We start from the raw sequence: 22,745 nt of genomic DNA, 5'->3' as shown, positions 1-22,745 counted from the left end.
TTACTATCTTCATTAATGATCAGGGTGATGTGGCAGGGTGTACCCTCAGCAAGTTTGGAGATTATACAAGCCTGGAGGAGTGGCTGATGCACCAGAGGGCTCTTCTGCTCACTAGAGGGATCCTGACAGGCAGGAGAAATGGGCAGATAGTAATTTCATGAAGTTTAGCAAAGGGAAATGCAAATCCCTGCACCTGTGCGGGAATAACACTATACATCACTACACAATGGAGGCCAACTTTGCCAAAAAGGACTGGGGTGTCCTGGTGAACACCAAGTTAAACATGAGCTAGTAATGTGCCCTTGTAACAAAGGTGGCCAGCAGCATCCTGGGCTGCATTTGGAAGAGTGTTGTCAGCAAGCTGACAGAGGTCGTCCTTCCCCTGTACTCAGCCCTGGTGAGGGGCTACATCTAGAGTGCTGGCTCTTGTTTTGGGCTCTTCAGTACAACAGAGACAGGGACATGCCAGGGCCAATTTGGTGAAGGGCCACTAAAGTGATTAAGGGACTGGAGCACTCTCTCCTTTGAGGAGAGAGTGAGAGAGCTGGGACTAGTTAGCCAGGAGAAGAGAAGGCTCAGGGGGATCTTACCAATATGTATAAAATATGTGAAGGGGTAAGTAAAGAAGGTAGAGCCAGGCTCTTTTTACTGGTGTCCAGTGAAAAAGAGGCACAAACTGAAATACAAGAAATTTCATTTAATCATAAGACTTTTATACTGTGGGGGTGGTCAAACACCAGAGCAGATTGCCAGGCAGATTTTTGAATTAACCACCCATGGAGATACTCAAACCCCAATGGGAAGTGGCTCTGAGCAGTCTGCTCTACCTCACCTGCATTGGGCAGGGCGTTGGACTAGTGGATCTCTGGAGGTCACTTCCCACTCCAACTACCCTGTGTTTCTGTGGTCAACTAAGGAAGGACATTCAGAGGAATCACATTAGCAGTGCAGAGGACCAGGGACAGACAGCTAAGAGCCAGCTGTGGAACAAGTGGAGTTGATGGTGACAGAACTGATGAAGCTTTTCATTATTTTTCCCTTGACTTTAAGTGAGTGTAATATTTTGCACTTTGGAAATATAGTTTGATCCATGTTTGGTGTCAAAGGCCTGTTCATGATTCTTAGATTTGAACTCTTTCAAGGTGTTATTTACATCTATTGCCTGCATATTCCCTAAGTTTATTTTTAATATTCCATAAAACAATATTGCAAACCAAATAAAACTAATAAAGGAAAAAGTTGATATAGGAAGCATTTTATGTGGACTCATTAAGTGAAGGGAAAGAGTGCGATCCTGCTTTTCACTTGAAAATTTACCATTCTTTTTTGAGGTAAGTCTCAGTTTGTAGCCACTGTCCTTTTTAATTGTAGATTTTGCCACTTTGTTAGTGTCTTGGTGTTGTTTTTGCAGCTTTTACAAGCAGAGGGAAGCAGAAGGCAAGTGCTGTATGTCAGAAGCAATGAAGGACACAATGCAGCGGGACAGAACGTTCTTGAACTATCTGTTTCGTTGGTTTGACAGCTGCTTTATTAATGAATGGCACCACACTGTTTGAGTTTCATTATGCATGTAGGAGCTTTGCAATGTTCTCCCAGAGAGAGGGGTCGAACACTAGAACAAGTTACCCAGAGATGCTGGGAAATCTTCATCCTTGGAGATATCCAAGGACAATGCCTGAACAATACAGTGTAACTTCAGAGCTTGACCCTGCTTTGGGTGCTGTGTTGGACCAGGTAACCTCCAGGAGCCTCTCCAACCTGAGTTATTCTATAATTTTATGAAAATATTACATAAGCAAAACATTTCCAGGCCTTAATAATTCCCCATAACTGTGTTAAACTGTAAACAGAAAAGCAAAGTAAATACCCACTTTTTGCATGTCGTAAAGGCAACTTAGCTCACCCCTCCAAGGCCCTATAGCCAGAGGCTTCTTGGAGCCAGTATTATGGTTTTGCTCTTTCCATATAAACGTATTTTTAGAATGAGGCACAAAGATCAGCGACACTGAGACTATTTTGGGGTTGAAGTGCAAAACTTTTTATTTCGTTTTATAGTTGAAACAAATCAGTTACAATTATTAATGAAAAGTCAGGAAGTCTTCATACAAAAAAAAAAATCTCCATGTCAAGAGATTAAAATGGAGAGAGCATGCTTTAATAAGAATTCTTTAAGAGGAAGAAGGAATAATGTAGTACTTTGCTGTGCTTTTGAGTGATGCTAGTTTTGCTGCGACTGACCTAGCTTTTGGTCGTGCTTTTGGAAACCTGGGCTTTTTTACATTGCTGTAAAATGTGTACAAGTTATTTGTCATAAATGAGAAACTATTTCTGATGGTTATATGTTTTTCCAAGGACTACATCTCCAGTGTGTTAGAAAAGCCTTTGTTCGAGCAGGCAGACTAGATCACAGAGCAAAGAGTACGAGGCAAATTCCCTCACCTATGCAGAATTCTAATTAGAAGGTTTTTTGGAAATGTTCTCTTGAAAGATGATAATTTTAACAGTGACTAGAAGCAACTGTCTTTGCTGAATTGCTTTTCTGAGTCTGAGGGGAGAGGGCACTTCTCTTCTGTAGAAATTGCTGATGTGGACAAGCTGTTCGGTTTGTAGTTGTCACAGTGCTGTGACAGGACCTCCCAAATCCAAGAAGGGTGTTATTGTCTCTTCCTTCATTTGCTGCTAGCGAGAGACAGGTTTCAAGGTAGGGAGTATGGCTTGGGTTAGCTATTTTTATTACTGAAAATAGAGATGTGGAGTTGATGATAGGAATAAAGATACGGCTTTCTTTGAGGAGTAATGACTGTGCTGGTTCATAGGAAAACATACAACTTTTTGCTTTACCTTTCTTCTGGTGCCTTTCAGACATAATCAGAAAAACAAACCCCGCCATTATATTTGGAATTTTTTAATGTAGAAAAGTAAAAAAAAAAAAAAAGGAAAACAATGGGGTGGTGATTGCTGCTCTTTTAGTGCCTGGAAAATGTTTGGCTGTTACAGTTTTGGAGGAGAACTTCTCCCTACCCCCTGTTATGCTTTGGAAGCTAAATCCTTCTTATCTTCTACAGCAATCTCAATACTTGAGCTTTAAAATGAGGCTGGAAGTACATTGCTCAGGTCGTTCAATCTCTGCCATCTGACTTTTTGTTGTCCCCAAGAGCTGAGCTATGCTGGCAGGTCTCAGATGGGAGACCTCACAATTCTTCCTCCTCCGTGCCGCTTTCCTGCGGGGCAAGAGTTGTGTCCCAGGCGTGGCTTCCACTGGAGCTCTGGGTTCTCCTTAGCTTTAATCTTCTCAAGACTCAAACCAAAAAGAGTGCGGAGCTGGGCTGTTGGCCTGAAGTACTGTAGAGCTCGTTGAAGAGCTGGTTTGCATGTAGTAGCTGCTGTCAGAGTTACCGATGGTCTTGCTGAGCAACAGTCGCGTGTTAAAGTGTTAGTTCTTACTCCATGAGAAAAGATAATGCTGTAACCCTCACTACTGTATTACATAAAATTGATGGTTAAAATTTGTAACTTGTTTTCTTTCCATGATTTGTTTCCAGGTATCACTGCCCAGTGCCTAAAATTTTCTATGTCCAGTTAACTGTTGGCAACAGTGAGTTTTTTGGTGAAGGGAAGACTCGTCAAGCTGCTAGACATAATGCTGCAATGAAGGCCCTTCAAGCTCTCCAGAATGAGCCTATTCCAGAAAAATTACCTCAGGTTTGTGTTTCAGAAAACTGTTTCTAATCTTCACGTTAAGATAACCAAATCAAACTATTTAATTGCCAGTTTTTCAATGTTTAATTTTTAGGGTTTTTTTTAATATTTGTCTCAGTAATTACAGAAGCAATACTAACAAATCGTTAGTGTTACTACTTTATTATAGCACACCTGCCAAGCAACTAGACTTAATAACAAAAAGTAGGCGTTTTAAAGATGGGATTGTCAACAGTGATGAAGTAAAACATAAATTATTTGAGATTATGCAAAACGTGGAAAAATGTCTATTTAATCAGTGGCTTCATGGGGAATGAAGTATTAATCTTGAATGTGTGTTGTGCCATGAATGTGATCTTTACAGTCTAAACAGCTTGTCCCTAGTGTACCTGAGAAGCTGATGGTGCTCACTGAGAGCTACTGATCACCTGTCTGATGCTTTTAGGCTTTTAGCCACCAAGTACCTTTTAAAATGTCTAGCTTTCTCACTGCTGTGTTTATAAGTGGTGTATATTGCAATTTAAAAATGAAAACATTGTGTCATGTTTTAAAAAGTATTTAACAGAAAAAGTATTCTCAAAATAATCTTTGCGAATTGAAAGGACAAATATAATAAAATTGCCCAGTTAAATAAGCCAAAATAAATGCAGGAGGAAACAATCTTTTTGATTGGCGCGCTCTTTCTGATGATGCCTGTTGAACTTCTGTGCGCAGTACAAAACATTACTAATAGTACCTTCTGTGTCTTGTGTGGTAGTTTTGAGCTGTTTTTTAAGAATGGAAATAATTTTCTGTCTTTAAAGAAATCTTTGTTCTTTCTGCCTCACCCTATGTCTACATCCTCCTTTTGATCCAAAGAGAATTTGACTCACCCTTTTGTTTTGCTATATTATTTTGCTAGAAGAGGAAATTCTCTTCAGAATCATTTACTGTAATTAATATTGATTTTTTTTTAATGGGAAAACTATTAAAAAAGAATATGGAAAGTCTTAGGAGGAATCCCTGTTTCCTTTCTCGTTGTCAATTCTCTTCTTTCCTCTTGTGGTTTCCAGACAAGTGTATTGGTTGATAACGAATCCTTAGCACAAACCTGAGTGGGAATTTCATATTATTGAAACATATTTCTAGCTCAGCATATTCTTAAATTTTGAAATATTTAATTTTATTAAAAGAATATTTTAATTCAAGTTATCCATCAGTTAGAATGGAAATGGAACCACTGAGTGCATATGATAACAAGTAGTAGATGGAAGTAAATAATATTTAAGTAACATGGGTATGTACCTCATTTATATACTGAGTTTTCATAGCCCATTTTCATATATAATTTACCTAGCAAAAGTTATAAAATCTTTAATTAACTTTTTTGTTTCATTTGGTCTATTTAGTGTCTGTTTACAGCAGTGTCTGTTAGGTTGTGCAGGTTTTTAGAAGACATAGACATGGCAAATTGAGTTTCCTAAATTCTTGTAGCATGCTGTCTCATGTGCTAATGAAGTAAGTTCATTATTCTCCTCACCACCATAAGTTGTATATGTAAGCTGAATCAAAACCACAGTTAGCTATGAGAAAAAGAGGGAAGACTTACCAGGAGACAATACCGTAGATAAGCTGAGATGTTCACATAGAACTTCCAAGACCTGCAGGAGCACTGTGAGTTTCTGGTGCAGCAGCTGAGGACCTCTTGGGATACTGTAAGATCTCAATAACAGGTGTGTGAGAGGAGGAAACTAAATCGAGTCCTCAGTCAGGAAAACCTCTGTGGCTTGGTCATGCTGAGGTTAAAGGGAGCTGGTTGCGGGCTAGTCATGAAGAAACATTTCTGTCACCTGGAGGTGACACTATGCCTGGGTCATGATGGAGTACGAAGAGCTGAGTGTGTGGAGCTGAGTGTAGCTCTGCAGAGAACTGGCGCTTGGTTGAAGTAGAGTTTAAGGGCTTGGTGGTGGCCAGGGTTCAGGTTCCTGCCTGCTTCTGGTCATGTCAAGTACACGCAGGGCTGCTACACAGTGGTAGGATGTGCCCTCACCACAGGACGTGGTCCAGCTCAGCAAAACCCTGCTTTCTTCAGCAGAGCTGTCCTGCTTGGGTCTGCCGTGGAATGTGATTGATTCACCATTGCTCGGACGTCACGCGTGGATCAGAGCCAGTATGCATTAGAGTCTGTCGGGCCTCAGTTATGTGACTGATTGAGCTTCTTTCTCCCCCTGTCACGGCCACTGCGCTTCCCATGGGAGCAGAGTGGGGAGTGAGGACAGACCTGCTGGTACTGGTCTAGCCCTGCATGCCATTAGTAACTCAGTGAAATTCACTGGAATGGGATCCATGGAGTATAGCACAGTAAATATAAAGCTTTACCTTTTGCCCTTCATAACCATGTTTGCTTAATGCCAGCTTCCGTATTTTCTTCTTTCATTTCAAGATACCTTTTTTTCCTTTTTTTCTTTTTTTAAACTTAGTTAAGGATACTTTTTTTAATCCATATTAAACCACTGAAGAAGAATATTGCCATCTTAATACTTCATTGCACAAACATGTAGAAGAGCATAAGGTGAGCAGAAACAAGGAGCAATCGGCAAACAGGGCAGGGTTGCAGGTGCCTGTGAACCTGCTTTCATAAAAGAGCTATTGTGTGTCTGCCAAAGCGGCTCTGCTGTCTCATACATGTGAGGCTAACAAAGGCCTTACAATTAAAGTGTCAGTTGTGGAATGAGGATCAAATTTAAATCCAACATACTTGAGACACTCCTAAGCATAATTTATCTTCCTTAGGGAAGTCATACGTCTAAGGCTTGAAACCTTATTGCTCACTACTAAGGTCTAAGCCTTAGAGTCTCTGATCTTCCCGAGTCTCCACTTGTGTTTAGGCTCTCTACTGTGTTCAGTGGAAAAATAGGCAAGGAGTGAAATTGTAAGGGCAGAAGGGACAATCAGGGATGTTCTGGGCCGATGTGTTTGTATTAGTAATGGAGTTTTAAACAGTAATTTCTACATTAGACTCCACATATCTGGTTAAGCTGATTATAGCTAGAAAACCTAAAAATTCAGTACTTCATCCTTGTGGCTTTTTTTGTCAGCTTTTCAGATTATCGTTGTCATTTATAAAACACAAAAATAATTGAATACAATACTGAGTAAGACTCTCACTGTTTTTTACAGAATAGTAGTACCCCACTCTTTATGTTTGATATTCTTTATATCCCCAAAATATATGTTTACTTTTAAATATTGTCTCTTTATATAATTTAGCTTTCTCAAGTGAACCTAATCAATGCTTTGTATTAGCGAGACATCCTGCATAATTTCATTCTAACCACCCTTGTTACTGCTTTGCACTGCACCCTTTATTTTCAGCAGATTCTGTAAACTGTAAATGTTTATTTTGTATGGAGCTCCAGTTCAATGTCATGGATGTAAACTGCTTTTTCAGACTCAAAACTTTCCAGCCATTTAATGAGATAAAATGTGCCCCAAGTCTGCAGGCTGTAGCTGACCACTGCATTTTTGGTCCTGCGTTATCTTAAACATTAGTATATTACAAAATGGTCGGTAAAAGATTGAGAAATTTAATTGTCAATGTGAGGAACCTAATGTTTTTTTAATGTTATTTTATAACTTCGGTATCTGGACTTTTTAGCTGTGCTGGTAGCTGAAGATTTAGATCAGACTTTGTTATGTAAGATGGGAACTCTACAGGAATCCACCTAATTCAGACCAAGTTTCTTTGATGTTTACCTCCGCTAATAAAAAATTAGGAGCCTGGCCAAGGTTACATGGTTGTTGAGAGATCCCAGTTTGAAACACTCAGGGCTTAGCAGTTTGAAAGTATCTGAAAGTGGTGCCTCTGAGAACGAAGGAAGATGTGGCCTGGGGGACAAACACCAGAAGGCAGCAGTTGCAGAAGGCGATAGATAACTCTCTGACATTTCCCCATGCTGGTGGTTGCCTGAGAAAAATAAGACTTACCCAAAGTGCAAAGCAAAGCTGAATTTTAGGCAGGGTAGTGTTTGCATGTGCCTTTTGTCATTTTATGTCTTAGCCTCTCTGTTTGTTATGTTCCTATGGCTAAATAAATAATGTTCTGTGTTGAGCAAGCTGTTCTCTGTCACTACCTTTTCACACTGGTCACAACTCCCAGAGGGAAGTTGATGGAGGGGCCATTAACCAGCTGGACCTGCTGAGGACACCTGTAACCTGATGACCCAGTCAAGTGTGGGGGTGATTCACTGCGTTTCTTCTGAGACAAGTACAGTCCTCTGTGCTTTCCAAGAAGTGGAGAAGACTTCTTCCTTGCTGGGAAGGGGTACCCGCAGAGAGACTGAGAAACAGGTCAAAGGATCTGTTTTGTCCTCATGTTCAACAAAGGAAGTGTGTAAATCAGGTTATTATTTATCCATGTCATTAGTAAGATTAAAATCCATAGAAGTTATTTTGCCATCTCTCATTAATTCGTAAATGAATGTGTATGTGTTCCTTTATTATGAAGCATAAGTGTGTTATATATGGCTTCACAGTCAGCAGGTGTCCGATAATGGGGTGTTGCAATGGATGAACAAGCACTGATTTATAGTATGACAGGAGAAATCACAAGTCTTTGTTGAATGAGCAGAGGAGCATATTATATTTTTTTATCTTCTAAGAATTGTAATATGATTATGTATTCTTCATTTTCAGAATGGAGAAACAGGAAAAGAATCAGAAGAAGATAAAGATGCAAACAAGTCTGAGATCAGTGTAGTGTTTGAAATTGCTTTGAAGCGCAATATACCCGTCAGTTTTGAGGTATGTGTTACATATTCATCTGTTTGCTAAGAAAGTATTAAAAAATGTGCCACTAAAACTGAACACAGTTAAGAATATTCAGCCATCATGAAGATGACATTTAAATTCATGCAAATTATAAATTAAAAAATTGGTAGTGTGTCACAATCTAAGACACTGAGTTTTTACTATTAAATTAGATGCTCTTTCAGAAGGATTAGAGACCTGATATTTGTTTGCAAACAAGCGGATGGCAGAAAGACATTTCAGGCATCTTCTGTATAGTGCTGTGAGATTAGAATCAGTAGCCGCACTCAATCTGATTTGAAATGATATTCGAAACAGTCAGCCCAAGTCTTTGCTTTAACTGGAGGCATTCATACACCACAAAAGTTCCCATTGAGACGCTTTGCATCCACCATGCTGTTTTCAGAAAATCATGAGTATCTTTTTATTTTCCATACTGTTTGACTCCTTATCTATCTCTACTTAAACCTTCATGATTGTTTTTTCTCATTTCATAACGTTTTATCTATGAACCTGCTTCTGACACCTTTGTTTACCTTAAGTAATAAAGCGTTTTTGGAATAGCTCCAGTGCTATCAATGAACTTACTGTGGAAGAATGAGTGTTAATAAGAGGAACATTTTTCCGATGAGAAAGTTCTTGCACAAACCAGTTGTAAAAATCTAACATCGTTGTGGTAGGAACCACCAGACTTTAAAGCTGGGGGGTTTGGTTTTTGTGTTTTTGTTGTTGTTGTTTTGTTTGTTTGTTTTAATTTTTTAAATACAGAATATGCTAATTTAAGTGGCTCTCTGAAGTTTTATTTTCATGCTTTTTGTTTTACATTTAAACTGAGTTTATAGGAAGGACATGGGTAGTGCCTGTACTGATGATGGTTATTTTCTCCAGTGCTTTTTCCTTATGAAGTATAGGCACATCTTTGCATGCCAAAAGAATAAATTGTGCTGTGGCATGCCTTACAGTGTGCTGTATGCATTTTGCTGGAATGTTTGGCCCATATCCGCAAATTGGCCAATGTAAAATGAGCTATTCGGACCTTCTTAGAAATCTGAGAAATCTCTTAGAAGGTAGATAAGAGGGCCAAGGACAAATAATATTGTTTTTGACTAGTGAATTCATCAGTATAACAAGCACGTGTGTGCTTTATATATATTATCTATGTACTATGGACTAATTAGAACGTTAAGAGAATGTAAAATCTCGAAGGTAAAACTGGGGTGTCTGGGGGTGTTGGTGTATCAATTTGCAACTGCATAGAAAGAACATGACCCTTATACAAGATCACACATAATGGAAACACATGCCTGTGCTTCCACAAGGAAGCTCATAATTAACGTTTTGGTTTTCACACATCATTTTCTACCTTAAGTATTTAAAAGTATTTGGAATCATTCCATACAAATCAATGCACTAAAATACAAGGAGATGAATGGTCATGGGTCACAGAATAACTTGGAGGTTGGAAAGAAAAGAGGAATAGCGCTTTGAGTGTGTTCTTAACTTCATTCCTGTGTTTCAGCTTATTTAAGGGAGAGCATTTGGTAAGGAGTGAATGAAGGCAGAGATACAGAGAGTGTAGGAAAAGTCTAATATGTCACTTGCCCAGGAATGTTAACAACATTGGAAAAAGACAGTTTATTGCGCTCCTGACAGGTTTTGTGTTATTTCCTGCCTTTAAATCTAAGTAAAGGTGACGTTCTTAATAGAGTTTTGATTGAGCTTGGTACTGGCTTATATTTCAATAAAACTGCTAAGCAATTATGGGTAATCCCCAGGATCTGATGTTTCTAATAGGATTTTATTTACAAATGGTTTTGTGTTATTTCAGGCAGGCATCAAAGCTTTTGCTAGGCTTTTTAATTTTTTTTTTTTTGTGCAATAGCTATAAAATGATCTGCCTTTTCTTCATCTGACGAAGCTTTAGCCAATGTTCCAACAGTGCTGTGTTATGCAACTAAGTAATGGTGATAAAGATATGTAAAGTTTTATGTAAACTTGTCCTCAGAATTACACAAGGGGTGGAAAATAGGGAGAGCGTGCAGAACTCCATGGGTTTCTTCTGTCTATCCTGTTATGTGTATTATGGCTAGTTTTAATTGCCTAGGAACTTTAGGATGATTTTTAAGGGATTTCTGTCTGTGAAATCATTAACTAAAATAAGAGCATTCAATTCCAACAAAGAACAAGCTTTACTCCATGCTTCGCACTGGTGCATTCTTAGGTAACCTTTATTCATCAACTTTTAAGTCAAAATGCAGCTCCTATAAGGCGTTTGCAGGACTCTCAATGAAGGATTTTAAGGAGGGATACAAAACTGATTGCTGCAGGAGTTGTTAGAATAGCTATAAAATTATCATTGACAATAGGCTAAAATTTTGTGCTTTTTTTTTTGTTTTCTTGCTTATTTCTGACTTGTGAGTAAGGAGTTGACTGAGCCTAGAAGATGTAACTGAGGTCGACAGCTTCAGGTATTAGAACATGTTGAGGTGTTTCAGACTGTCATTTTACTGTCAATATTTTTCTTTGGATTGGAGTGTTCTTTCTTTAGAACAGCAAATACAATGTATTTTTTATGTTCTCAGTGTGCGGAGCAAGGGGATAGTTTGCCTGAACAGGCAAATTATCTGCCTCTCCATCCCCTTTGAGTGTTCTGCTGGGAAAAGGAGTTACACAGTTTCTTGTGTCCAGTCTTATCACAGTGAGGCAGAGGTTCTGTGTTTTGAACCAGGAACAGACGAAATTGCCGACTCTGGGAGCCTGAGCAAGTTCTCAGCAGGAAGTTTCACACCCGTTTGGCTCCTGCTTTCCTGGGGATTAAAGTTTTCAGATTGGATGGTTGAAAAAATCAGTAGCTCTCTCTCAGGTTTTGCATGATGGTCACCGTTCCTCACCCCAGTTTTAATAAAACATCCAGAACTTTTTGACTTTTTTAAAAAAAATTAAACTGGGAAAATCTGGTATGTCTTCCCACACAAGCACATGGAAATATATTGGTATTTTAAAACTTAAAAATAATCATTGGTGTGAGTGACATATTTTTGTTGACCTGCTTTTTGTCTCCTCTTTCATTTTTTTTAATGTACATTTAATCTGGTTGTAATCTTTTGAATTTTCTACCTGGAGTCTCATTAATAATTGAAGCAGTGTTCCTCTTTCGTTGTAATCGTACTGCTGGTTTTCATTTGTCAGCATGATTCATTAAGTTGAGCCAAATTCATTCTTGATGTAACTTGACCTTAGATGTGTTTTGGCCCCATGTGTTTTCTCTTGCTGGAGTTATTCTTTAAATCAGTGGAACAGAAAAAGAAAAGTGTAATGAACTGTCACCCTTAATCAAATTCTCAGCTTTAAATTAGCCATGATTTGGTCCGCAGGTCGTATCTTTCAACTAAGGAAATAGTTTAATGTACTAATGCATACAGTGTTCTTGAATAGCAAAGGCTGAATTTCTTCTTAGTGTTTTCTGACCCTAGGCTTATAGCACAACTGTTTGAAATCATGTGGAGTAAAAAGATCTAAAATATGGGGTTAACCAAATATGTTGCTAGGTAAATATTGGTTTTTTGCTAAATTACCGAATTTGGATGCTTAGCATGATCCAGGTCATATCGGAATCCTGTGGGGTTCATTCCATTGACAACAGACTTTTTTTCATTTGCACACTAACAAAAAAATAGTTTTGAATCTTTATCAGGCAATTATTTACCTTGTGTCACATACATAAAGTTTAAAAGATGAAAAACACACTGGAATATATTAGCTTTATATTAAGAATTGTATTTTCATGTATATTAAAATATAATCTAGTTTTGTATTAACATTATTTTTCATATATTTGTGTGCATTTATATATATATGTGAGAAAAATTACATGAAGCCTGTGTTTTAGGGTTTCAGTAACTGTATTTCTTAAGCAAGTTATTTTGTCCTTTTTCATCTGGTCAGTATAAACATTTTTGTATATTTTATTAAGACATTATATTGCAAGTAAGTAGAAATACCTATATAATGGTATTAGCGAGACCACAAAGAGATTAAGGACCTTAGTAAGGTCAGTTTAGCTATGTTTTACAGCCAAGCTGTTTTAATATTCAAACAGGAATGTACAGGGATGAATTAAGATCCACCTTTAGAGCCAAATAGGAAACGCTGCAGTGTGGTGACTGTGTTCAGCACTGAGCTGGAGAAGGGAAGGCTGAGAGGGGATCTCATCAATGCTTACAAATACCTCAAGAGTGGGTGTCAAGAGGATGGGACCAGACTCCTTTCAGTGGTGCCCAGCGATAGGGTGAGGGGCAACAGGCACAGACTGAACCTTAGGAGGTTCTGTCTGTGTTTAAGGAGAAACTTCTTTAGCTTGAGGGTACCAGAGCACTGGAACAGGCTGCCCAGAGAGAGGTTGTGGAGTCTCCTTCTCTGGAGACATTCAAAACCCACCTGGACGTATTCCTGTGCGATCTGCTCTGGGTGACCCTGCTTTAGTAGATGATTTCCAGTGGTCCTTTCCAACCCCAGCCATTCTGTGATATTGTGACACAAAGCCCGGCTGGTCCCAGTGCGGGTGCGGGCGCTGTGGGTTCCCCTAGCTCAGTGCCCGGAAAGAGCCGCTGCCTCCTCACACCATGAAGCGCTCACGGGCAACTTTGAACTGAGGTAATCTTGACAACACTTCTGAAGTTATTACCTGGAATCTTAGAGTGGGAGCACTCCTGGACTACTACAGAAAAATCCCACGCTGGCACGGATGTTGTCTTATTCTGGGAAAATGCAGACTAAGTTGTCCGTTAATTTTCATTTTGTGTCTTTTTATTGATATATGCTGTGATAATTGTATTTACTGGGTGCAGTTGCCACAAAAGAGAGCTTAAAAAAGAAATACAAGCCTAAGGAGACCTCATTACAGTGTAACAGCAAAACTAAATAATGCAAGGACATGACCTTGATAAAAAGAACTTTAATACAAAACATGTTGTAATAGTATTAAGGTTGAAGGCTTCAGCCCATTAAAAATACAATTATTACACCAAGAAGGCCCTGGCACTTATACCTCAGTTCCTTTGCACTCAGCTTCTTGCTTTACACTTCTTCAACAAATGGTTTGATGTAATTGCAGCATCTGAAAAAATACCTATTTTTATTGATTTTGAAGATAATACAAAGAGGTGCCTGTCAGATGCTCTAATGCCTCCTTGTACACATTACATATAACAAAGATTAAATTAGGTAGCTGCTTCCGCCCATCAAACAAAATCACTGAACCTTTTCCCAAATGAGGTCTCTAATTCGTGATAGACATTGTCCAGACCAGTAAATGGTGCACACAGGAAGAAATGGTGATCTTAGCACTTGCAGTGCTGTGATTTGTTGGTGAATGCGTCCTAACAGTATAGTCTCCTGAAAGGACATGTGTGTGTGTGTGGAAAAATGAAGACAGAAAATTAGTTAAAGGAAGGTCCAGCATTCAGAACTTTGTTTCTTTCCATATTGTTATAACTTTTAATAGTTTTAAGTACTTCAAACGGGTTTTCTCACTGTCATCCTGAATATGCTTGGAAGGGAGTGAATAAATGAAACTTGTCAGAACTGATTGGCTTTTGTGTGAGTCACGGTGGCTCTTCTGATAGTGCCTTTTGGTGCTGTTAGGAAGGACAGCTGGGAGTTGTGGGCGCAAGACTGTGGCAGCCGTTCAGATGCAGGGGCTGTTGTTCTGAGGTGTGTGCTCTGGCAAGGTGTGAGCTGCCTGCACCTGGGACAGTGGCAAAATACACATCTCGAAGACTGAAGTTTGGGACCATGAGTGAACATAGTATTTCTTAATGGTAATAGAAAAAAAATTACAAATGGGTTGAAGTGATGCCATATACATATAGTTTTTAATATGTTTTTTGTGGAAAAACAGCCAAAGCCTTACAGACCTTCATGAATTGAATTTCTTTAGTATTTGAAGCACTTTGCCAGGAAAAATGCAGCCTTGGTTTAAATATGCATTTTTGTTGTGTGTAGTGTTACTGTGTGAATCTTTTTGAAAATATAGGTCTGCTGAATATGATGGTTAGGTTTGCTTTATCTAATTAGCCTTAACTTTCTGTCCTCAAACCTGATACTGTCTATTAATACTTGTCCAGATTTTATGAAAACCCATCTAAGTGCCTTCAGTTAGGAGGGAAACTACATTAGCAGTAAGTACATTGCAGAAATACAAACATTAAGTTATATTCTTACAGGCTGATTTGACTCAATGTTATTTTTGCTTAAAAGGTGATTAAAGAAAGTGGACCTCCTCACATGAAGAGCTTTGTTACACGAGTTACAGTAGGAGAATTCACTGCAGAAGGAGAAGGCAACAGTAAGAAACTCTCAAAGAAACGTGCTGCAATGGCTGTCCTACAAGAACTTAAGAAACTTCCTCCTCTTCCTGTCATTGAAAAGCCAAAACTTTACTTTAAAAAACGTCCAAAACCAATATTGAAGGTATGTGTCCACGTTTGATAGAATTAAGCATGTTTGCTCAGAAAGTAACAGAGTTAATCAGATTTTAAATCAGTAAAAGCTTATTTGTCATTTTCTGCTGATACTGTTACTTGTTTGCCTGTGCTAGTGTGTCTGTACTTTTTCAAATTCTGAGAATGCTGTGAAGTTGTCAAACGGAATGGCCGGTAAGGTGCTCGGCTTAAGGACTGAACTCGCATCACTGAAGTCTTCAGGCATTTGGTTCAAGTGTAGTGGAGGGTCAGACCCTCCAAGTTGCTCTGTACAGCCACGTGAATTTTTAGCATCATCTCTGGGAGACCCTACTAGTGTATGTGGTGGTTCTCTCCCTGGTCTTTCCCCCCTCTCCAGTTTGAAGAGGGACATAGATATAAGGAATAGTGGATATATGGGGAAATGGTGCACAGTCCAGCTTCCTCCCCTCATGCAGCAAGATTGGGGAGTTTTGTGGCTTCAGTTTCCATTTGTTTCGATTTTCGAAAGATTTCCAAGAAGGCCAAGAATATGTTGACATCTCAACCTAGTGTGTCCCTTGTCAAGTGCAAAAGGACAATACTTCTTTTGTTTTGTATGTGTCTATTTGATAATGCTCTTTAGCTCCCAGGTACAGATAGAAAGTTGACCTGAGACAAGCCCATGAAGGACTCATAGACCTTGAACCATCCCTTCATTCAAACATGCTGTGTCTCAGAGGATATTAATGTGCTTTGTGCCGCATTGATGAGGCTTGCCTTAGAGGATCTGGCTTCTTGTGAGCTCAAGCTTTTTTAATGATGCCTTTTTTCTTGGTGTCAGTAGGTTTATTGCTACTTCTACAATGCAGTCAGTCTATGAGTAGCCCTGATTTGTCTGCTCATCCCAAATTCATACAAAACCAAAGGGTCATCTGAAGTCATAGTCTTCCAGATGACCTAACAAAAGTAACCACATAGTGTCTGTATGTTTACTGAAGCATCACTGCCTGGTCTAAGCACTGAACAACTAATCAGATTAACTTGTCACCTGTTCAGTGCAGAAGATGAGGTGACCAAAATCTGCTACATTTTGTTTTAGGAAGTTTTATTTTGTGAGGAAGTAAACTCTTTCTATGTCATTTTCTATTCTCTAGCACGTTGGATAGTCGTCTAGGTGTATGTAAGGGCACATTCATAGCCTTCCTTACTCTCAGGTCGGTATAAATAATGGTGGACAGTTGCTCGCTTTCTCTCTGGTGTTACAGAGTCACTTCAGCCACGTACCATGCAGATCAGGAACCTCAAGACTAAAATTGTGGGTAAAAACAGGAAACTTTAATGTCAAAAACCTGTGCTTCAGATTATAGTTTTGGACCTAAATTTAATTTCTTTTTCTGTATTTGCCTCTTGTTCATTTAAAAACAAAAACAAAAAAACCCCAAAAACTAAAACCAAAAGCAAATCTTAACTTTTTCTGAATTATATTATGTACATGGCTTGCATTTTTTTGCTGTCCACGCACAGCGTTATACCCGTGTGACTTGAACTCAGCCCTCATCAAGTGTTACGTGGAAAGACTGTAAATATAAGTAAATCTGTACTTACTTTACTAAAAGTATGACCATTAGAAATCTGGAATCTGGATACTCAGTAACACTGAGTGTAGGAGCAGCCAACAGAAAAGCCATCTAAAATAAGCAAATACTTCAGAGAGTGCAAGCCTGTGTTTGGAGAATGTACAAAGAACTTAGTTCATCATCTTCCTTTCTTCATTTGCCTTCAAAACAGAATGAGTGATTTTTCAAAAAAAACCTAAGTTAATTAGATACTGATCTCCTACTGAAATTCTGAGGAACTAATTCTCAAAGGCTTCTGGGAAAAAACGAGCATAAAAAATTATTTAGTAGAAAACTATCAGCATTAATGCAGCTTTAAAGTGGCAAAATCTGAAAAGGCTATTTGCTCTGATTGTCTCATTTTGGAAAGTTTTTCTCAAGAGGGATGCTAAGGGTATAATAATGTAAAAAGCTCTTATATTATTATATCATGTACCATTGACCATTACAATCTTAAATTGAATTATCTGAAGTTGGCCATGTTAGAAAGAGACATTAATAGTCAAAATAACGTGGATATGTAGAAGGTTTTCAGTTTTGGATATCCAAACTTCCGAAATGCTTTCAGTGTGCCTATTTCTTTTAATTTAACCTGCACGTGTTTTGAGTATCAAAAGAAGTGTTAACAATAGCTTCTTTTTATTTGTATATATATTTATGAGGCTGTATCTTATGGCCTGCACTTTATTTAGCCTGCTCTGCGTTTTGTCTCCGCCTGGCCTCTTGCCCACACAGCTGCCCTTGTGCATGACATTGTCTTAATTCTTTCACCTACATCTTCTTTAACAACTTCAGCAGTTACGCTGCGTAGGATTTGCTGCACAGCTTTCTTAATATAATATCCCTTTCTGGTCTCTGCCTTCAGTTGCTGATAGTCTGTTTAAATTCTGGACCGCTTGTTTGTTCTTATTTGGGAGGCTCAAACAAGCATGACTGCTGGTCTTTTCTTACCCTGCAAATGGCTTCATGAAAAGGAAACGGCTCAATAGCATAAACGTAATTCTACATTCAAATGCCATTTACATTTGCAAGTTCATTGTTTGTGTTATGGTATGTAAATCAGTTAAATATGACTTCAGATAAATTTTTGAGGGTTTTAATTTCTTCTCCCTAAGATCCACAAACAAATATTTTCATAGCTATTTGCTTTGAGAGAACATTTGCCGTGTAAGTAATAACATATTAAAAGGGTTTCAGAAGTAGTTAGTTTGTAAGGACTGTAGTTTTTCACTTGTCTGCGTAATCTTGGACAGACCCATCTCTCAGTCCTTTTCTTTTCCTCCCATCAGATCAATTTCCCCACTCACCATACATTTTGACATGTCACCGTGAGGACTGTTGTCTGTTAAGCATTTGAAATACTTTGTGGGTGGCTCACAGTATGAAACATTTCTTGCCATTGGAGATACTCCTTTCTAGCTTGACTACCTAAAAGTATTTTGAGCATTAATCCCTACAACACACAAGCAGAGCAAACCTGCAGCTTTAGTCGCGTTGTGGGTTGGACGGCAGCAGTGCCGAGAAGGAAGGCGGGCGGGCTGAGGGAGCCAGTTTCCTCGTTATATAGCATTGTAGCAACCTATTTTAAGGGGTTTAGGGCATAGAAACAGGGCAATGAGATATAATTGACTGACGAATCTGCTGATTTTCATCCATCCCCATAGGACTTTCATAGATAAATGAGGGTGTTGGTAGTTCACAGATGCTAGATATGCACACTGCCTGCAGCAGTACCAGAAAGTAGGTGCATACTTTTTTCCACAGTTTTGAGCTTGAGGATTCTTATCTTCTGTCTCGTGATCAGAAGACGGGAAGAAATTTACTTCTTGTTCTCCCAGAGGAGGTATTAAAGAAGAGGTAACCTTAGTAAATGATTTATCGAAGCAGATATATGGGTAGATGCTGAAATAATGGTTCTGTCTTTTAAACCTGTTTCAGACTGGACCAGAATATGGTCAAGGAATGAATCCCATCAGTCGTCTGGCTCAGATCCAACAGGCCAAAAAGGAGAAGGAGCCAGAGTATGTTCTTCTGTCAGAGAGAGGAATGCCTCGCCGTCGAGAGTTTGTTATGCAGGTATCATGTGCTGTCACGTTTAAGATAATGCCCTTGTTATGTTATGTGCAAACTCAAGCAAAATTAAGCAGATCCCTCTGTGTTCAGCTCTTTGCTTTATGGTCAGTTGTACAAGAGGAGTATGAAATCAGTATCAGAAAGCCTGTTTGAACTTTTCTTTCTCTTGGAGAAACAAATGGCAAGTAGACTATGAGCCTTCTAGACCCTTTTCTTGTAGTCCTTTTGCATTTTTTATATTCTTTGTTTTATTTCACCTGATGGTTTCTGTCTTTATCCTTGATGGTTCATGAGTTATTTACTTTTATTTGTCTTTTTGATTAATTTTTTTTTGCTATTGTTGATCAGAGGATCTCAATGCAAACAAGCATTCTGAAATATGGATACAAGTATCTCCATATTACTAAGCATTTTAGTTAAAATTAATAGTGTTGTAAATCTTTTCACATTTTTTGTTTCTTTGTTGCTTTGTTCATATCTGAAATACCACAAAAAAAAAGCCTTCCATCACCTACTTTAGCCTGTCCAGTTAAAGGCTCTGGACCTAATACAGAAACAGTAGATCATTAATGTTTGCTTAAATTTAAATTAAGAACATTCACAAAGATTTGATATAACCATGATATTTTGTTAGATAGCACAACAGCAGGCTCAGAAAGATTAGGAACAGGAAAGAATTCTTTTCTCTTGTGTTTTCACTTAGGGGTAATTTTATGCCGGAACAATCCAGAATAGCATACCTGAACATGTTTTGACTTGTTGTCTACAAGCTACACCAAAACGTCACTTCTGATCACTAGCAGAATTTCTGATATACCAGCACCTCTTTCTCCAGAAAATTAGTTGTGTTTTCACTTAAATCTTTAAGTCCCTTCTTCATGTCAATGAAGATACACTAGCAATCTTCATTCTCGTGGACATCACTGGTCTTCCTTGATGATTTATTATTTTTCTCTTTGAAGCAAAAGAAGGTATTTGATTCCTTTTGTTGCGGATTCAGATTTATGCGTATAAACTTGTATTTCCAACTTTTTATGCTATATGAAAGTGTTTGAAAAAGAGTGATGCTATCACGGACCATCCCTTTGCCCTTGCTCACACCCTCCTAGCAATGACCACAATTAGGTGGTTGCATGAGGGATCAGAAAAGGACTGCGTAATGCAGTCTAGTGTTCGAAAGATGGGCTGAGAATTCAGTTTTCCAGTGTAATAGTCTGAGTAATGGCAAAATCTTTGGTTTGAATAAAAAAAAAAATCTTAAAAGCAGTGAATACATAGAAGATCCCCTTGTCTACGAAGATTTGTGAAAGGAAGAGTCAAAGAAATTCCGTAAATCCGTTGCTTTATTACATATATTTTTAAACACCATAGCCCCATTTTTACACTGTTGTGGTATTTTCACACTAAAATCATACCGCTGGTTCTCCTGTCTTCAGGAAGTCTCAGTGGATTCATTCTGATATGCAAAAAACCTTATCAGAATAAAAAGCCATTGTATAAACTACTTGAACTATGTTTTCATTTAATTTAATTGAATGTGGAAGTAAAATATCCAGAGATAATATGTTCATTTTTATCTGTCACACAAAGAGCCAGTTTAGATGTGATGAAATGGATCCAATTACTTGTCCTGACCACTAGATAAACAGAAGAAAACCTCTGATGACATTAGTTGGTGTTCTGTTCCCAAAGTTAATTTCAGAAAGCTCTTTCTCTTTGTAGTCAGACCTTTAATCCTTGATAGAGGTTATAATAATAGCTAAACCAGTTTTACAGGTCTGAGAAATAGCAGCACATTGATTTATTGTGAGCTATGTTATAAATTATCATTTTGTCTTGTCCCATTAAAGTCCCTCAGTTTTATTGCGTATAAACTTTTAGCAGATTGGCTATGTTCTAATTGCAGTTGTGGAACTGCCTAGAAGATAAGGCTTTTATTTCAAGATTATTAATACTTACGTGTTAGGTAGCTGAATCTTTTTGTTTAATTATATGTACTTTGAAGGGATGTTCACATTCATTATCATTTATTTAAAACCTCTTCTTTGTATGTAGAATTAATAGGTATTTGAGTAAAGGAAAAATGAAACTTCTAGGAAAATATGTACATGATAATTTGAGGAAATGGAATAATTTTTGACCAGCACAAATTAGTAAATAACATGTAGTATTTATTTAACAACTGTATGCCTGTTTTTACACCTTTTTAAAAGCTGCTTCCAGACTGTTTCAGGTCTTTGTCCTCTAAGGTTTCTTTTATTCAGATCACCTTGGCTATTTTGTTATTTTTATTGTATTTTGGTTTCCTTTTTTTAACACACTTTTGAAACCATATGCTATTTTAAGAGAAAATATGCAAACAAAATGGCTTAATGGAAACAATGAAATATAGCTGTCAAAGAGCTATGAATATCACATAAGCGAACAGCAGTGACAGTGCTAATATCACAAACCACACACAGACAGCTTCAGGAGTTCAGGAAAGGTACCAAGGAATAAGTTGGAGTGTCACTCTTTGTGGATATCCATTGTCTGTAATTTGTGTTTATTTTGAGGTTTTAAATTTCTCCTAGTTTTATGAAAGGCATCTTATTTGTCAGAAACCCTTTGTGCACTATAGACCACAGGTCCAACGAGGACTCTTCTTTCCAAAGACTGTTTTGATGAAAGCTTGTCAGGTGTATGTGTGCAAAAGAAAGCAGCCCCAGCCCTTGTGTTCCTTGCAGCGTGACAAATGGGGGAGGAATATCAACATGGTTTTCATCTTTCTTTAGAAAACACTCTCATTGAAATCTTCAGGTCATTGTTTGTCTCTCCATTGTTTTGGATACTGTCCTGACAATGCTGGGGAACTGCTGTCGACGACACTTTTACAAGGAAATCCAGATGCTGTAACACTTGTACATTGAGGCAGAGTGGGGAGCAGGGGTGGGGAGATGTTCAGCAGGGAGGGTGGGGTTGGCACAGAGGCAGGTGGAAGAGAGAGACAGCTGTGTGTGCACTGAGATACAGAATAATGTGGCTCTTCGGTAGGAGTCTGGAGACCTCAAAATCCTGAACGAGCTTGTCTGCGTGAAGTGGTACTGTAGTCCCCTTCTGCTCTATTCTTGCTTTTCCAAGATTGCACCTTCATCAGAAGAGCTGACGACTGTTGGTAGGTCAGCAGGATTAGTACATGGTGATATTAAGGAGTCTTGCATTTATTGTGATTATGATCAATGTTTTCTTTTTAAGGTCAAAGTAGGCAATGAGATTACTACTGGAACAGGCCCCAACAAGAAAATAGCTAAAAGAAACGCAGCGGAAGCAATGTTGCTACAGCTGGGTTACAAAGCCTCTACTCCTCTTCAAGACCAGTCAGAAAAGGTGAGAACCTTTTGTTATGATGCCCACATTTTACCCTTCTTTATGTTTCTTAGTTGTATCAGCTAATAACTCAGTAAGAACAGAAGCTTAAACTTGTACACCCCCTGTTTTAGGATGTTACTTCTCAGAGATCAGTCTTTGTTTAGCTGCAGCTCTATAGCTACAGTTAGTAGTAAGTGCAGCCTCTCCTCCTGTAAGAGTAATTAAGAACAGGAATGTAGTTCCAGGGGATAGTGTGTGTACAAAAGTGTACACATGATGTGTGTGCGTATTTCTACTTACAAATCAGGATGAATGTGCCTCTTGCTTTTATTCCATTTTGGGCACTAAGAGGACTGAGAGGAATGATGTTATTAATTTTCATACATGGAGTACTTATAGTAGTCAATGTTTGTCTTGCTGTTGCGTATGCACTAAAGCAGTCCAGAAAAGTAATGGCCTTTTCAGGTTTGATGTCTGAGAAAGAAAATGCGTGTCATTTTTTTGGTGTGAAAAAGGAATTGCATTTTAAATTTGTATGTGATGTAGGTATGTATTTCTATGTTAGTGATGTGCAGCTTAGCACTCCGTTCTTGAGTTTGTTGATGGAAGATTTTGTAACCAAAATGGGTGTTAAGTTTTTGCCTTTTGTATCCTGAAAAGGTATTTGGTAAGGTATGTGGCTAAGCTGTGAATTCTTAACAGCTTCTGTCTTACACAGAGTCACTGCATGTGCATATTTTGATCATGGATTAAATGTGTGCTATGGCTGCAACAGCTA

The 22,745-nt window shown here is 38.4% G+C and overlaps 1 protein-coding gene across 11 annotated transcripts in view; it reads left to right on the top strand.

Annotated features, from left to right (window-relative positions):
• The window catches only part of STAU2 (staufen double-stranded RNA binding protein 2), a 172,775-nt gene that overhangs the window by 51,984 nt on the left and 98,046 nt on the right, over nt 1-22,745 (top strand). For all 11 annotated transcript variants that reach the window (XM_065053811.1, XM_065053805.1, XM_065053810.1 and 8 more), the window contains exons 6-10: nt 3,543-3,702; nt 8,374-8,481; nt 14,746-14,958; nt 18,485-18,622; nt 21,854-21,985. In XM_065053811.1, coding sequence (XP_064909883.1) covers nt 3,543-3,702; nt 8,374-8,481; nt 14,746-14,958; nt 18,485-18,622; nt 21,854-21,985 — 751 coding nt within the window. The remainder of the gene's footprint in view (nt 1-3,542; nt 3,703-8,373; nt 8,482-14,745; nt 14,959-18,484; nt 18,623-21,853; nt 21,986-22,745) is intronic.

The sequence above is a fragment of the Columba livia genome, chromosome 2 (genome assembly GCF_036013475.1).
Source record: "Columba livia isolate bColLiv1 breed racing homer chromosome 2, bColLiv1.pat.W.v2, whole genome shotgun sequence".
NCBI lineage: Eukaryota > Metazoa > Chordata > Aves > Columbiformes > Columbidae > Columba > Columba livia.
Note: the sequence above shows the minus strand (reverse complement) of the source record. Positions and strands in the feature narration are given on the sequence as shown.